An 18062-nucleotide genomic window follows, 5' to 3' on the forward strand; every position below is an offset into this window, starting at 1 on the left:
ATGTGTGTACTTTGGTCTCGCTTGTAAAAGAGTTTTTATCAGAAAGTTCCTCCATTCAGCAGCGGATTTTTCAAGGAGTCGCCACCCTCAAGCTAGCCAGTCTTGTATTTCTCGTTTCTTATTGATATTATTACGGTTGTGAGTGTTTATTTAACTTTTTTTCTTTTTTGGGGGGGAGTATTGGAGGAGCAACTATGATCAGCCGGAACTTCAAGAACGTGCTGGTGGTGTCTCTGGGCTTCCTTTCGCTCTTCACGGCGTATGGCGGACTACAGAGCCTGCAGGTACTGTCAATGCAAGCTTGTTATTCATATTTTTCTTAAATACTGTTTGCTATATTCGTAAGGTGAATTCACCGCATGACGGGCAACCCAAACCTGTTAAATAGCTAATGCGTTTAGAACCCCAGGTAAAAACATCAAAATTATACATACATATTAAAAATTGGTACCAAAATAGTATAGTAAGTGCCACATATATATAATATATACTTGTATACAATCAGAAAACATCATAAACCAAAAATATAGAAAGGATTTATTTATTTTTGAGTGGCACTAGGCTTGTTTATCTCTAGCTTTGTTTCCATAAAAATCATCTTCTTACTTCGTTCTTTAACATCACCGGCAATCTTGGGAGCCATGGTTAAGCCATTCAACTTTGAATTAAGCTGTAAAATGCACTATAAATACGGCTTTGTAACACAATCGAACAAAGCTTCACTGTTTTGAAACTAGTGAGGCCGACCAATAACAGACCAGCATCTCCGTGAGGAGACGCTGACCAATAGCAGACAAGCATTGTAGTGTCATTGCATGGAGGCAGTTAGGCAATTGAGCAGAAAATAAGTGCAATTACCTAAAAACGCCTGCAGATTGAGATGAAACAACACAAATACTGCCAAGCCCCTAGGTCATGACAGTTGTTTTTGCGGCAAAGCGGAGAAAATATCGTAAAGAGGGAATGAAAAAACTCAGTATTTCGCGTCCTAAAATGAAAAAAAACGTAAGCCAGGGAACGCTGTAACCTGGGGGTCCACTGTGTGTGTGTGTGTGTGTGTGTGTGTATATACGTATGTTGTCTTCTAAGCATTCTATGTCTTATGGAGCTCGTTGTGCAATTTCCCCGGTTCAGAGCAGCTTAAATGCGGAGGAGGGCATGGGGGTGGCGTCCCTGAGTGTCATCTACGCGTCAATCATCATCTCGTCCATGTTCCTGCCCCCCCTCATGATCAAGAACCTAGGCTGCAAATGGACCATCGTGGCCGGCATGGCCTGCTATGTCTCCTACTCCTTTGGGAACCTCTACCCGGGATGGTAAGAAAGATATGCTTAAGCCACATGGCAGGGACATACCCAAAAAAATGTTTTTCTGTGGGATTGCCAGTTCTCCTGGGACTGGTACTTTCTTTTGGACTGGAATTATCTCCAAAGCGGGATGAGTGGTCTTCTTCTGGGAGAAGAACATTTTCCCTGGAATGGACCCTACGACTGGAACGTCTTTGAAATGAAATCTTTTCGGACTTATTTTCACTTGGGACAGCTTTGGTCTCTCAAGACCAGAAGCTTCTTTTTGGTCTATAATAATTTCTCGGGACCTCATAAACGTGACTTACGGGGATGTTATAGGACAGCGTGAGACATTACGGGACTATTTCAATGACTTTCTGAAGATGAGTTTGTTGACTTGCAGATCCGCCACATCCAATATGTCCGCTCCTCAGGTATACGCTCATCCCCACCTCAGTGGTCCTGGGTTTGGGGGGCTCCCCGCTGTGGTCGGCCAAGTGCACGTACCTCACCATATCCGGAAACAAGCAGGCGGCCAAGGAGGGCAAGAAGGGGCCGGACATCATCAACCAGTACTTTGGCATCTTCTTCTTCATCTTTCAGTCGTCCGCCGTCTGGGGGAACCTTATGTCCTCGCTCATCTTTGGACAGGACACCAACATCGGTAACAAGCTGCTACTATTGATGCAAATCAACATGTCTTTGTGGAACTTATTAAGTTTCAAGTATGATGGAAAAATATGTGACCGAAATGACGTTCAGTACAGATGGTGAAGTGCAAATGACGTGTTTGCAGCTGACATTTCAGACGAGCAGCTCCAGGTCTGCGGGGCTTCCGACTGCGGCTTGACCATCACCTCCAACGGCACCAGCAGCAGGCCGGCGCAGAAACTGGTCTGGACCCTGGTCGGATGCTACATAGGTAATGCTAATTAGCTTAGTGTGCGGGCAAGACCTACGGACAAAATATCTTGAACTTGTTATTGAAGAAGGTTCATTCGGACTTTTTCCCCCATTTTAACAACCATTTCTTTTCACTGTTATCCATGCAAAAAAAAAAAAACTGCATAAAACCATTACCATAAAAGGTTGCAAGAGCGATTGGCATGTTTGTTTGAGGAAGCTGTGATATTTCTGGGATAAATTGAAGGAAAAGTTGACCAATTAGGGTCTGTCTACCTTAAAAATTCCTGTGTCTTTGCCTCTAAACATACCTAAAAAAATACAAACCTTTCTTTCACTCGTGCATAGTTTTGCAATGGCAGCAAGGGAGAAAGACCCCCCCCCCCCCCCCTCGTGATGACAAAAATAATGTTCAAATATTACAAAAGGTACACTACAGGAAAAAAAAACAACATAGGAGACGCCGGCAGTCACCTCAACCTCAACATAGACGCCCCCGAGGAGCCCAGGACCACAGACAGCGGATGGGGGCAGCATAGGCTAAGACTGTCATGACAATCAACTCCATAGCTTGTCAAGCATAGAATGTGCCCGGAAGAAGAAGAACAGGAAGTTATTGACCTCATAGTAGTTTACCCATGAATATAGGGGATATTAATCATTTTATGACAGAGTAATATATAGGATTTAAAAAACAAAAATAGTGACGGTCATACCTTCTGGCCAGGCGTGGGCGTGCTAGCCATGCTGATCGTTGCCGTGTTCCTGGACAACATCGACCAGGAGCAGACCAGCCGTTTCCGTGGTAACCGCGAGCCCTTCTGCCACACCTTCCTGGCCACCTTCCGGCTCCTGAAGGACTGGCGGCTCCTCACCCTCATCCCGCTCACCATGTACAGCGGTTTCGAGCAGAGCTTCTTGTCCGGAGAGTACACCAAGGTCCCGTGCTGTTGTTTTGAACTTTTGTTTTGGTTTGTTTCTACTGAGGTACGAAATGCCCTGAGTGTTGTGTCGTCTTCAGAACTATGTGACCTGCGCGCTGGGTATTCACTACGTGGGCTTCGTGATGATGTGTTTCGGGGCGTCCAATTCCCTTTGCTCCTTCCTTTTCGGTCGACTGGCTCGCTACACAGGCAGGGCGGCGCTCTTCTTACTGGGTAAAAGGTCCCGCCTTTGTCTTTCATTTTGTTGTTTTATAGTGAAAATGCAAAAATGTGCGGGGCTTTTTGTGTGTGTGTTCCTTAGCGGCGGTGGCTAACTTTGCGTGCATTATCGCATTGTTGTTCTGGAGGCCTCATCCTGACCAATTGGGCGTCTTCTTTGTGTTTCCCGCCTTGTGGGGAATGGCCGACGCCATCTGGCAGACGCAGACTAACGGTCAGGAGACACACCTGAACTTTGAGAACCTCTTATGCAGTGGTATCTCTAGGCCTGTTTTATTCAGCAATTCCCAAATATAAATCGTGTCATATTTCTGGTTCGTCTACCAGAAAATTGTGTAACTTATGATAGTGCACGTCTGTACAAAATTCAACATTTTACACGATTTCACAATAAGTTGCTTCAGGTTTCATTTCATTTGCTCTTAAGTTGAAAAGAAATACGGTGTTCCTTTCACGTTAACGGTTTAAATGCTCTTTTTTTTTTTTTTAAAGCGAACCTGCCAGGCAATTTCAAGCATTTTGACATCCCGCAGTCTCTTTCAGTAGGAATAACATTTATAACTACACAGGATTTTTGTATTAAGCAAAAAAATAGTTATTTCCTTGAAACGCGTTACTTCATGCGTTCACGCTTCCAATTTTGGGTAAAACAATCAGATGCCGCCATCTAGCGGCCAAAACGGGAACTGAAGCCGCCCCAAAAAGCAGAATAAAATTTCTTTCAAAAAACTATACCATAAAAAGATCTGGATTATGAATCCGGAGGGATGTTTATAGTATTTGTTGTCTTTGTTTTTATTGTTTGTTCGTGGCAGCTCTGTACGGCATCTTGTTCCCCGCTGAAAAGGAGGCGGCCTTCGCCAACTACCGCATGTGGGAGTCTTTGGGCTTTGTGATTGCGTTTGCGTACAGCACCTTCATGTGCCTGGAGTACAAACTGTACATCCTGCTGGCCGTCCTGCTGCTGACCGTCGTCACCTACCCGGTGGTAGAATACTACGAGTACAAGAATCCCACCGTAGCTGAAGATGACGGACACCAAAAGGAAGCCGTCGTCATGGACGACAGGAAGGTGTACTGCCAGACCCGACTGTAAACAAACAGAATAAGAACAAGTCCAAACTAGGCGGATGAGCCGCTCACATGGTTCAAAATGGAAAGACGCTTCACGCTTGGCTTAACAAGTCAACATCTATCACGATGAACTTTATTTCTGTCTGAACTATCATAATTTATTTTATTAAGAGAACAAAAATAGATGTTTCGATCAGAATATGAAAGCACGTTGTATATATTTATAAGGCAATTTGATTTTAATCTTTTTATATTCCGATGTCCTGCAACTATTGTAAAAATTGCTTCGGATTTGCACACTGAAAAGTAAAAAAAAAAAAAAAAAGTATTTCCAAAACAACGATATTGCAACGAACAAACTCGTTCATATATGTTCGTAAAGAAAGAACTGCATGTATTTTCGAAACATATTTGAAATTTTTGGATTTAATTCTTGAACAGGTCTTGTATTTTTTGTAAATAAAAATGTGAACACTTAGTATGGAGGACCGAATTAAATTAATGTTTAGTTAATTAAATGTGTCATTAATTAAATTAGTTTCATTAATTAAATACATGCTTTAATCAATGAAACGTTTAATTAATTAAACATTTATTTAATCAATGAAACGTTTAATTATTGAATGAAACATTTAATGATTTAATGACACTTACTCAATTATTTAATTATTGTCCTCAATAAATTTCATCCTATCAAAAAAGGTTGCTGCCCTCCTTTGGCGAAATGTTGCACTACACAAAGAGACCGCACTCGTTCCAACAGCCACATTCCATAACCAGCAAGTAGAGCAATACATGCATTACAAAAACATTTATGTAAGCAACAAATGTAACATATTTGAATCTGTGTTAATATTATCTGAAAAGTGTAAATATATGTAACGTCGATTTTCGAAATCATGAGCACGACCGCTGAGATTTTAAATGTTTGATTGCACTACAAGTGTACGTTTTATCGTTTGTAGACAGAGTATTTATTTTGTATTTACCATTAAATCCAACGATACTTGTACAGCAGAGAGCGCCCGCGTACCATCACGTGAATTTCTGCTTGATAATGACTGAAATGGTAAGAACAAATCTCGCGAGAATTAGATGCATTGCTTTTTTTTTAAACAGCGCCTCTCACCCTTCATCCATTGCAAATGCACCGCCGAGAATATGAATCTCAACGGTATCTGTTAATTTTGTGCACTTGATATATTTGTCGCCTAAAAAACAGCAACAAAAAAACAGTTCATTTAACTTGCCTAAGTAGCTAAATCCAACAGCCAGATCGCCACATCCAACATGGCTAATGTGTTGACGTCTTTTCGCAACTGAGCAACACGCTCAAGGCGTAAGCGTAGTTTTGTCCCTTTAAGAGCGCAAATCTCGCGAGACCTATTCGCGCTCCATTAATACCTGAACACCCCCCACCCCACGACACCCCACCCCTGCCTGGTCTTGATTGGCCGCGTTCAAAGTCCAATGTTTGGCCGAGTACCGAGAGGGGAGGGGGGCCACAACCACCACAGCCGCCACCACCTCTAATTCCTGCCGCTCCTGTGAGGCTCCAATCCCGCTAAAGAGGCTTAGCAGACCGGTGGCAGGCTGGGCACTCGCGAACCCAAGTAGGACTCTTGTTTCCGGCTATTTGATCGGAACGTTCGAGCGAAAGCGTCTCGATCGGCTGGCTCACTCGCTTGTTGAGCTCCCGGTTTCAGTTGGCTCGGCTTCGGCGCGATGTCCGGCGGGGGCTCGGTGACACCGTTCGGGCTTGCGTGATCGAACTGTTTCCTCATCTTTTCCACTTTGGACATTTTTTTTCTGCTTCCTCCGCGATGTATTTTAACACCATCCCGCAATTGCGGCTCGGTTGAGCGCGCTGCCCTCCTTCGAAGTCCCCCACCCCTCCACAAACACCGAGCCATGGCCAAGAACCAGCCCGAGGCGTCAAGGGACGACCCGGGCCAGCTGACGGACGACGAGCTCCTCCGCGGCGGCAAGGAGGAGCTCCTCCGCCTGCTGCGGCGCGTCGACGGCGAGAAGATGAACCTGATGATCGAGCACGGCAACCTGATGAAGGACATCAACAGGAGGCTGCAGCTGCACCTCCACGAGATCCGCAGCCTGAAGGAGGTCAACCAGAAACTCCAGGACGATAACCAGGAGCTCCGCGAGCTCTGCTGCTTCCTGGACGACGACCGGCAGAAGGGCAAGAAGCTGTCCCGGGAGTGGCAGCGCTTCGGCCGCTACACGGCCAGCGCCATGTGGAAGGAGGTGGGCGCCTACATGTTGAAGCTCAAGGAACTGGAGGCCAACCAGGAGACGGTTCTGCGGGAGAACACCGAGCTCAAGGAGATCATCCTCATGCTGGACGAGGAGAGGAACGGGGCCGGCTCCAGAAGCTCCATAGACAGCCAGTCCAGCCTGAGCAACCTCAACGGGGGCACTGGGACCGTCAGGGACGTCGGGGACGGGAGCAGCACCTCCAGCGCCGGAAGTGCCGGGAGTCCGGACCACCACCACCACAATCACAACCACCACAACCACAACCACAACCACGTCAACAAGCCCGCCCCGGAGACGGCCAAGTTGGGCCAGCCCATGCGGAGGTCCATGGACGACCTGTCCTTGCCGCACCATCACAGGAGCATCCCCAATGGGCTCAACGGTGAGTAGGTTCTTCTCATCCTCATGTTAGTTGGTCTTAAAATGCATTGAAAACATGATTTCTCAAATTGGGGCTTTCTGGGGGGCGCTCTGGCAATCTGAAGCCTCTGCAGTTTTCAAAACAAATACTGTGCTAGTATCCCATAACCCGTGTGTAGTATTTTGTTGAACTTTGACGTGTCGTTACCATCCGGGTGAAATTTCAGCCCCCCGGTGTCTTCTTTCATTGCTTTCAAATGCCTTTGACGCTTGTTTAACAAAGGATGGGATGAATGACTTCACAAGCGTTAAATAGGCAGTGGTTCTCAACCGGGGTCCCCAAAACTGTTGCCTGGTGCTCCCTAAAATTATTTGCATGAAAAAAGTAAACAAAAGCGAGCATGTACAACTGTCCATGTTCATGCTCGATGTGCCTTTCAGTCGATCTCAACTGGCGTCCTCATGGGGGTCTGCAAGGCAAAATGGGGGTCCCAGAAATAATTTGCAATGAGTTTTTATGTTGCAGTACTTTTTAAACAGTGCACGTGGGGAACCCAATAAAAGCAACCCGAGAAAGCAATTACATCTCGGTTGTTGGAGTGATTAAGTTCTGATTTGATTTTGGCATAAATTTGACAGCCCTGCACAAAAAATACATCTTACTTCCATGGTAAAATGTCTTTTTATAACAGGATTAAACTCTTAATTTTAGAAGAACAAAATGCGAGAATTATTTAAAGTACGTTTACTCGTTTCGCGGATCTTTTAATGTATTGCATTTAACTTAAAACACTGAATAGAATTTTTTATTTTGATTAATTTTTTTCCACGCTGATGTGTCAAAATGCTGCAGTGCATCGCCACCTACTGCCGAGGAGGACTTGTCAGATTTTTTTCCCTTCATTTCGATGGCTGTATCAAATTATTACATTTTAAAGAATTAATTACCATATCGACATCTATAATCCTGTCTTTTTTTTTTTTTATTTTTTGATTTTATTATCAAAAGGACTTTGTACTGCTATCAGGGACTACTCAAATATTGAGTTTGTTCTGGTGTCAAACTGATAAAAAAATGCTATTAAATATCTCATCTCATCATAAAATATAATGATTTTATGCGGAATTCTGCTGTCTTTGCATAATGGAGCCCAAATCGGAATTTGGAATTGCCCATGTGCTATGAACTCAGAAAAAGTGATCGCTTCAAATTCTGCGATATAGTATTTGCGTAAGTAGGGAAAATGCATCTTTGACGTCTATAGCCGTAATCGGCAGTGAATGAGTTCAAACAAAATAGGCTAATACATAGCTAGCGTGCGTGCAATAAACGCGACGGCATCTGCTGATCAAAACTGCTTTTAAGGATTACGGCGGTGTTTGGCGGGGGGCTACTTGGATTAACCCCACCACCAAATCATGATTGGGGAGATTAAATGGGACGCACACGCACAGCATCCTTAAGTGGCCTCGCCCCCCTAAACCTCACCCGTTTGGGTCACTGCTCTTTTGCGTGACGAGCCTTTCAAAAACGGACAATGACATACATATATATATATATATATATATATATATATATATATATATATATATGTGGACATACAGTATAGGTTGTTTGCAAACGCAAAACAGGTTTTCGGATGTTCCCCGTGGCACGATCGTTGGCAGCATCCCCGTTCCGAAGAACAGGGCCCGGGATGAAAGCGCCATCACGGACGCCGGGAACGACGCTAAACCCAAAGGAGCCGGAGCGCTCCTTCATCCCCTCTTGGCTCCTGTCCGTCCGTTTGTTTGTTTGCGTTTCCCTCCCCCGTCCTGGCGTTTTCAAAGCGGCAGATTCCCGTCGGATCACCGGGCTGGCGCGCAACATCCGTTCCTGGAATTGTGGGTGAAGGTAGCAGCGAATAAGGAAAAAGCATGCAAGCGTGCATAAGGGAAACCTTAATCCGTGTATACACGCAAACACGCGCGCGCACATACTTGCACATATTTTTAACGGTGTTTAGCTGTCTTTACGTAACATGGGTATTATAGCCCCCCCTAAGCTGCTGTATGGCTCGCATTGCCTTACATTTCATGCAGTGTACTGTCATAGATTTATATATATATAATATATATATATTCTCGTTCAGTGATGAGGATGCACAGTTTTTTTAAGGGATTTTTATTTCGGTAATTTGATTAATTTACGATGCACTTGTAGTTCAGCGAAACTCTTCTTTGTTTGTCTATGTCATGAATATAATATACCGCCACCCGGTGGCCAAGCCGTGCACAGACGATGAACCGTGATATAGCGTTGGAGCACTGTAAGAACTTTAATCATTTTTCTTGGTTGAGAGTGTGAGAAAAACACCACAGCATGATGGGTTGATTGTAGCTTGGGGGGGTGGGGGGGATGTCCGTTGGCTGGGAAACTTGAAAGGGGGGCTGGGTTGTCTGAAAAGATGTGAGTTTCAGGGAGGTGCTTGCGATGGTGGGTGCCTGCTGTCCACGTAATTGAATTTCTGTTGTGACCCCTCCCCAACCCGTTCCTTTGGAATTTCGCATGTGTGCTTTTATGGCGGTGTGTGTGTGTGTGTGTGTGCGCTCTGTTCAATCTGTTTTGAGGAAAAGACCAAAAGAGAGTTGAATGTTGTAGTTTGTAGTTTGGAATTACAGGTATGAAGAAGTTCGTGTTTGATCCAAACGTGACTTCTGGACCGAATGGTTTTGCCAGACAATACGTGGCTGCTTTTGATCTGAGTGCTTAATTAGTCTTTACCGGTCCTGCGTTTGGATTTGGACAGATTTTGTGTCTATTTCAGGCCAGTCCCAAAGTACAATTGAGGTTCGCTTGAATCGGCTATGGATCTGCTTTTTAACGGGCCTCTGATGTTTTTTCTTGACCCCGGTTCATAAAAGTTTTTTGATTTGATTCCGAACCGGCTTTCCGTTTATTTCTCGACTAGGTCCCGGATGCTTTTTGGTTTCTGGTTTTTCATGAGGTCCAATAGCCGTTTTGGACTTAAAACACCTGAGAGAGTTGTCGTTGTTGGCCAAGTCACCCGTCTAAGCCGCTCTTGGATTCAAACAAGGTTGACATGAGTCCCAATAAACTGATTGGGGACTGGCACATTCCAAGCGGGCCTCCTGAGCGAGGTGCCGCCCACCCTGGAGAGAATCCTCCGCCTCCCCGATTTCCAATTGGCTTCTCTCACTCGCCCTCAGGGAGAGACGTGACCTAAAAGCTCTCAATGAAACCGTAGAAGCAGAAGCGGCTCTCCCGGTCGGCCACCAACGAGGCGCTGATCCAAATTAGTCCTCCGTGTTTCTGGGTCGTTGCGCTCGGGGAGACTTCGGAGCGTTCGAACGGAGTTGGTCGAAAACTCCACAACTAGCGGCGCGACGGATCGACGCTTTTTGGCAACACATGCTTTGGTCGTCAAAGATCTGTGTAAAAAAAAAAAAATGGATCTTTGACGTCTACTGTATAGTAGTGAAGGAGTTAAAATCGCTAAAGTGCAGCACAAATCTCTAGCTAGCATTTAATGCTAATGAGGTTCTGAGTCATTACTGTATTCTCATTATAAAAAAATAAGTACAAATTTCAGTAGTCATTTCATGTTAAATAAGCTCAGATATTTTTAAGGATTTATATTTTTTTCTTATTTTTCAGTGATCCGACCATTGACGACTGTAATTTTTTTTGTAGTAATTTGCCCATTTTGGGTCATTTTTTTCCATATTATTCTCGCAGTATTTTAGCCAAGGGCTTCACAATCCTGGTAGTGTGATAACTAAGTGGTTGTGCCATGTTGAACCAATCTTTTTCTGGCTTCACCGGAGCTTTTGACAGTGACGTCAAACGTGTGCTTGGAAGAAACATTCTAAAAGATTTTACCGGAAGCCGAAGGACCGACGACAGTCACAAAGGCTTCGCTTTCAAGCCGTCGCGCGTCCAAATGCGCTCCGGCCGCAATAGGACGTTCGCCTCGCTCGCTTCCCGCTCGGTTTTGTAACCCGGCGGCGAAACCGGGCGTCCCGATCGGGTTTCGCTCGGGGACTCGAAGCGGCGGCCGGCCGATAACGCCGATTTCAACACGCGCAACGCGCCCTGAGGGGGAAACTCTCAGCTGCGCGCTGTCAATGAAAAGCTGGCCCGTCAGGATGGCCCACATTCCCGCACCCGCAAAAGAGGAAGCCGCGGCATCCAGACTGCACCCAAACCGGAAAGTGGAAAAAACAAGTTAGAAAACGCGAGCTCCGAGCAGCTATAACGGGACATCAGCACCTTGAAGGATGAACACTTCCAGCTTTGGGTAGGAAGGCAAACTGTAGAGGTCAATGTTGTAGAAAAGGTCACATTTTCATCAGTATTTGTCCAACGGGCACAACTAAGTCATTGGAATCGCAAACTTGGTCATGAATTTTCTGCCACGAGGTGATGGTAGCGCCACGATGGAATATATGTTTGTCGATGTCTGTAGGAATTGACTTTCATGTGAAGTCGTGAGAAGATGAGATCATCTGGGACAAACCACATCAGCATTTACCGTTACCATAAATGGTCATAACGAGCACTGTTCTCGTTTTCAAATTTTTTGCAAAGCGGGGAAACAGTGTTATGGTCTGTTGAAAACAAGTTTTTAGAATAATTCCTAAAGCATACACCAAATCACACAGTTGTTTTTGAACTCGCACTGGGGCTTTTAGTCAAGGTAGAAGGAGTGAGGACCAATCGCAAATTGGGCTTCATCTGGGTGAAAATCCTTCACCAGAAAAGGGAAAAAAAATGTTTGAAAGTGTTTCTTGCGGCCACAGTTTTTCATATCACAAAAAAGAATGCTTTTTAACCAGGATGTGGAGACTTTTCAACTCCCCTTGTAGATCCTGGGCTGTAATGGGGTTGAGATTTTTGAAAGAACACAAAAACCGAAGGGCCCGACTGCATCCCCAGTCTTTCCCTCCCTGTCCGCATTCATCCGTCCGAATTCCCGTCTGATCCGCCTCATTCCCAAAACCCCCGCGTCACACGGCAGAATGCGGCCAGAGATTTGGCTCCCCCGTACTTGATGTTATTCCAGGACCTCTAACGGGAAAATGTGTTCGCCAGGATACGTCAAAAGTTCCCGCCCGACTTCAGATCAATTCCCGTAGCCCTGTCGCCGGAGGGACCGGGGCCCCGCTCGGTCGCCGGGGCGACAGCGACGATCGTCGGGGGCGAGGGGACGGGGGGGCCCGGTCGGCCTCGGAATCACTGGAGCGGGAGGAAGGGTCGGGTGGGGGAGGGTGGACCCGCGCGGAATGGTGCCAGGCTCAGTGAGGTCAACTCCTTGTTTTGAGGAATCCTCTGAAAACAAACATGGGGGCGGGGCCAGGGGAGGCGCCGTCACTCATTCCCACCAGTCGCATGATGCGGAACCTTTCTCCTCATTATCTGCTGGATGTGATTAAGGCCTTGTCGCTTGTTTTATTTTTCTAGACAATAGATGGCTCTTTGACGTGTTCCCGGATCAGAATTCCCGGAAGGCCTTCGCGAAGCCCCTCAGGTTGGGTGCGAGGTTGGGTCCAGTTAGGATTGGGGTTACCTTCAAATTTAGGCTAGTCTGGGCCCTAAGTGTCTCTGGTTTGCCCTATCTGTTATATGTGCTTGGAATATATATATTTTTTCCATTAAAACCAAAGTTCTCAAAAACTCCGACCAAAGTGGAGATTTACCAAATCCTCCGGATCCGCATTAGCAATCATAAATCGGAATTTTACGTCATCACTTTATTTTCCCGCAAAGACGGACTTTTTTTTTTTTTTTTTTTTTTTTGATTGGACGGAATTTGGCAACACTACTGCCACCTAGTGGCTTGGCGATATACAGGGCGACACAAAAAAAAAAAACATAACTCCTGTAACAATCCGATTAAACCAAAAGTGATGGAAGAAAAATATGATAATCATTGTAATTGAAACCTTAAATTATGCCATGACAATTACTATAAACAAAACATTTTTCTTCCATCAGTCTTGGTTTTATTGGATCGTAAAAGAAAAGTTCTTGTTTTTTGTGAATAGAAGCTTGTCCTTTGTCCTTGACTGCTTTCATCAAAAGATGCCCCATTGCCCTCCAACTCCTATTGATTTATGTCGCGTGTTTCCAAAAAATCTGATTAAGATGCAAAGCTGACATGTGGGATAAGGTCGTGAAGGCTAAGCAGCTGCGGTGACATCGACAGTAAAAAAACAAAAACCAAATCCACCTGGGGTACGCCATCAGCACTTGAGTTCTGTCGACGCAAGACATGCTGTGACCTTGGACCATCCCAAGCTGCCAAAAGTCAGCAAGTCGCCCACTGAGCAATTCTTCAACAGCGAGCTAGGAGTCATCAGACATTTGTCTTGATTTTGGCCACGTCAGCAGATGTCTTCAGCTTGCTTACCTGTCCGATCCTCAACCTTTATTTGGATAGGATAACTTTATATTCAGCTAAACAGGCTTGAACTGGCCAAGAAACGCCCAAAAACAATAACAAAGAGGAGAATAAAGAACAGGAAGGCCTGCCGACAGTCTCTGTGTGGCACTCCGAGACCTTAGATAAGAATTTCCCAAGCGAGGACTATCAAATAAACCTGGGGGAAAAAACTCACCACAAAATCTTGGGGGTGTCGTGATGCAAACCACGCTAACTAGCAACCAGAACCAGCTAGGATCTGCTGCAACTTTTTGCAAAGAAGTCATCTTAACGCTATTTGGTAAAAGGTTGTTTCATGTTCCAGCTAATTTGCTCTTAATTTGAAAAGAAAACAAACGCTCCTGACAATCCCAAAAAAAAAAAAGAAATGATATCCGCTGATACCCGCGTAGACCTGTTCAAATCTGGCGTGAACCCCTGAAGCGCTTTCACTGAACAGGTTTATTCGTCGCCCCGTTGGAGAACCGCTCGCTACTTTACGTAACCGGCGGCGAGCGCTCGTGGTCGTTTGTAGGCCCGTCTCAAGCATCTGGATCGAATTGTTCAGGAGAAAGCTTTCTGGAACGGTTTCAGGTAACCTGGCCGAGCTCCTCCCGAGGCTAATTTCCCTCTTCGGGCTGAGTGCCAAAGACTGGACCGAGTTAGCCAAGGAAACAATGTTTCTGTTTTGCTTTGGGCGGGCCGGCTAAGAGAGAGCGAGAACGAGGCGCTCCTTGAGTAGAAATCGCTCTGAGCCATCGTCCTCAAACTTTGGACTCTAGAGGTGAACTACAAAAGACTTCATAATACTCTGGATTCTTGCTGGCTACCTGGCTTCCATGAAGTTCATTTTTGGCAGCGCAAATGAAGCTTATGGACTTTTTTCTGACATCCAATGATAGGTTAGGGGGTTTGTAGCCGCGGTGTCCAAACTAAGGCGCCAGGGCCTTTTGTGGCGCGTCGTCCAATTTTAAGCGGCCCGCGACATGTACTAAAAATGTCATTTGCTACTATTAGACATTATAGATTGCTCTTGTTTTGTTTCTAAATGTAGAGATGGGATTCAGATTCTGTTTGGGACAGGGGCCCAAAATTTCTGGTGGGTTACAGGGTCTCTGACCATCATGTAAAATCCCAAATGATTTGTTTCATAGAAAGCTGTTGCTATTACAAATAAAAATATCGTAAAAAACAATATGCGCTTGTTTGCTCGATTGACCGATGTTGGTTCGATGGAAAAAAAAAAAATCAGTGGCACTTCTCTTTTAATTAATGGGAAAAAAAAGCAAGCGCGAACAATAAAGTTTTCAGGGCAATTTGAAACGTACTGAATACTCACTTGTTGAATGCGAGCCGATTGTGGGATATGAGTGGAGGTATTTTCCCATGCGGAGGGGGTTACCAGTGACCTCCCCATCTCCGACCCCCACCATGGCCTACATTAAGGCAAGCAATGGACCATCTGCCGCCGGGCCTTTTGTCCCGACTGTTTCCACTCTTCCCCTTGTTCCGAGGTCTCCGCGGCGTGCCTAAATTGGACTAATCTCAGCAACCCTAGCAAAAGGACTTTTGTACTGGGTCACCCCACATAAGCTTGAAAGCAACATTTTCCTTCCAGAAGCCAATCGATCCGAAAAGTAAAGTATCCACGTGAAAAATCCTCTCATCAAGAGTTTAGCTTGAAATATTTCTCTTGATCGTGGTTTTTCCTGCATTCCGATAGGGCGGCTCGGGTCAGGACTATGGCCCGGCTGACGAAATTCCATCCCGATACGTATTAAGACCTCGCCACTTAACCGAGCCCCAGATTACGCGGGGGGGGGGGCATCAGAGTCGTTACATATTTGGACTCCGAAACGACTGGGACAATCATAAAGCGCTTTTGAAGCTAAATCGATGGCTGGCAAAAAGATGGCCCAGTAAATTCCATTTGATCTTCTGATCTGTTAGCATGCCTTTCCGCGTTCACGCCACCGGGCACGACCGCGCGATTATCTGAAACTCTGGAGATGTTCCTGGGTCTTCCTCCGATCCTCTTTGAAGGGTTGGCCGCGGCTTCGGCAGATGTTCGGATCGTGTCTGATTACTCTCGGGCAGCTTTAAGCCGGCGTCCTTCTGTTTGACGGAAAGTGGACTGAAATTTGGTAGTGAGGTCACAAATTTGGCTACCCCGTAAATTATAATTACCAGCGGATCCTCCGCCTTCGCCAGGATTCCATTCCGAAATGCGACGTCAAGTCAGAATCACAGAAAATATCTGTAAGAACGCAGTTCCAGGCTGCGTCATGTGTGTTTATGTAATTGGGTTAACCACACTTGGTGATTGATGGATACTTTGTAAACAAAAGCTTTTGCGGGGATTTTTTGTGATGGGTGTTGGCGCATTCGCGTTCCTTATTTTGGAGATGTTTGACAAGAACGTACAGAGTAAAGACGTTGACCGCCATGTAAGCTTTGTGCGCCAATCGCTAATTGGCTAGCTGCCGCATACTTGCCACTAAAGACGTAATATTAAACGTAACACCGGGCGTTTCTATTCTAGTTCTGTTCCTATGGAGGCGACGTAGCCTGAATTCGTAGCTACATTAGCGTGGTCATAATTATAGTACCGTAATTCCCCAAATCTAAGATGCACCCGCGTATAGGATTCTGGTATTTATGTTAGCATGAATAAGACGCAGCAACAGTTTGTAAAAACTATAGCAAAACATAATAAATCTCATCTTTTCAAACTCTTCGAATTTTCTCCGGGTCATATATATTTGTTCCACGTTGAGTCAGATTCCCCACATTGTGAGTGGTCAGCGAACGCCTCACCAAGGTAACGTTGAATGCACTCCAAGTAATTGTTTTTCCTTTTCTTTGCGACGCAACTCGAGTTAATTTTACCATAAATACCCGAAGTTGCGGACCTTCCGTGTTTCACCCAGTGTATGATTGTGTGTTTATGTCAAAAGACCTCAATTAATAAGCGAATCAAACTGAATACCTTTCCGTATTCTCTAACTGTAGCAAGCAAAGCTAACAAGAGCTGCCGTTACCTGCTAACAGCTAACTGACTTCCGCCCTTTAGCTCGTCCCGTCACGGTAATTATTGTAAGTAAGAATACAGCCGATATAAAAACATTTAATTAATGGGAATGAATAATAAGTTACTGTTTAAAGCACGCGCTCGCTGGTGTCTTTTGTTTGGGGAATTACGGTAATTTGTTATTTTGTTTTCACTTTCAAGCCATAAAGCTAAAACAATGGGAAAAACATCAAGTATGGCGGGACCACGACTTGCAAATGAAGCAGGAAATGTTTGAAGAAAAGTGACTTCGTTTTCATCTTAGCACGGACGTGCTAAAGGCTCAGTTGTGCCCACATTGCAAGTATCTGTTAATGTGCTTTGAATTAGCCCTCAGTATGGCACCAAAAAGTGAAAACTGCTCGGGCGAGTGATGCTAGGAGGCCTTTACGTATTTCCAAAGGACAAAATGGCTAAACATGAAAATGGTGTTTCTGATCTCATTGCACAGTTTGGCAAGATTAAAACATTGTAGCGTTTTTAAAAACAAAACAAAACATTGTAGCGTTTTAATGTTATTGAGGATAATTCGGAAAGCTGAGATGTGCGCAAGACAGAGATTCAGGTTTTGTGACAGAACTTTGGTGAACCCTCTGTTATCAAATGGAACAGTGTCTCCATGAATGATTTAACGGAGAATATCTGAAGGCGGCGCTATTTGACTCGTGCATGAACTCCGCCACGCCAACGCTTGGCGTGATCCGAATCTCAGCCAGTTTCTTTGATGGTTCCTCTGCGATGCGTGCGACGCCCTGCCGATATTTGATGTGGATCTGAAATTAATTAACGGAGCGAAAAGTCACGCCAAGAGGGGTTTCGCGCCGCGCGCCAACTATCTTTCTATACTTTCCTCGCCGTCTTTGCTTGGCTCGCCGACAAAAAGGAATTCAAGTGTGGATGTGCTGGCTATTCGCCGTGGCAGAACGGTTGTTTTTTTTTGTTTTGTTTTGTTTTGTTTTCCGGTGGGAGGGCTTTCAACGTTAAAAGGATTTCAAGAACGCGATTGGTATCTGTGCCCAGAGCACACTCACTTAAACCCCTTAAGGAGATAGAACGGCGTTAAAGGGCACACTGATAAAAGTGCCCTTGTCGGGGGTGCCGGTCTCCTTCGAGAGTTGATGGGAATATCCAAGGGCGCTACAAAGCAAGAACCCCCCCACCCCCGCCATTTTTGCTTGTTGCTAGGATACGGTGCCCGTCTATTCAGTATTATGGGGTGCGCTTCATAGGCCCCTCTTTTCCCAGGCGATATTGTGAAGAGTATTTGGCAACATATGAAACCGGGGAGGGTCCAAAACTGTCCCATGGGCCATTTATCACAGCATATGTATACTAAAATTAACATTTGACACAAAGCTTCAAATTTGGATTTGCATAATCGCTTATTTATGTTGAAGTAAGAAAGATCATTTAGTCTGGTTACAGCCTTATAAAAATCCCAACAAAAATGGTCTCATGGTCCCAAAAATGGGAACATGGCCTGAGTTGTTTTTTTTTATTCCTT

General features: G+C 45.2%; 2 protein-coding genes across 5 annotated transcripts in view; both read left to right on the forward strand.

Moving 5' to 3' along the window:
- On the forward strand, positions 1 to 5037 carry unc93a (unc-93 homolog A). Of its 2 annotated transcripts, none has more exons than XM_088402832.1 (8): positions 1 to 284; positions 1135 to 1316; positions 1724 to 1953; positions 2086 to 2211; positions 2920 to 3131; positions 3214 to 3349; positions 3438 to 3569; positions 4171 to 5037. In XM_088402832.1, exons 1-8 carry the CDS (start codon positions 195 to 197, stop codon positions 4449 to 4451), a joined length of 1389 nt encoding a protein of 462 aa, XP_088258958.1. In that variant the 5' UTR covers positions 1 to 194; the 3' UTR covers positions 4452 to 5037. The 2 variants fall into 2 exon arrangements, with proteins under 2 accessions (XP_088258958.1, XP_088258959.1); XM_088402833.1 differs by having other exon boundaries at positions 184 to 284; positions 1140 to 1316.
- Positions 5038 to 5903: 866 nt separating this feature from the next.
- Positions 5904 to 18062, forward strand: part of LOC148406873 (coiled-coil domain-containing protein 85C-B-like) — a 37762-nt gene continuing 25603 nt past the window's right edge. Inside the window, exon 1 of one of the 3 annotated variants that reach the window (XM_088403233.1) lies at positions 5904 to 7085. In XM_088403233.1, the coding sequence (XP_088259359.1) occupies positions 6341 to 7085 (745 nt within the window). In that variant the 5' untranslated portion in view covers positions 5904 to 6340. The remainder of the gene's footprint in view (positions 7086 to 18062) is intronic. The other 2 variants (XM_088403234.1, XM_088403235.1) reach the window with 2 other exon arrangements.

This window comes from Hippichthys cyanospilos, chromosome 20, assembly GCF_059441005.1.
Source record: "Hippichthys cyanospilos isolate Australia breed blue-spotted pipefish chromosome 20, RoL_Hcya_1.0, whole genome shotgun sequence".
Taxonomy (NCBI): Eukaryota; Metazoa; Chordata; class Actinopteri; order Syngnathiformes; family Syngnathidae; genus Hippichthys; species Hippichthys cyanospilos.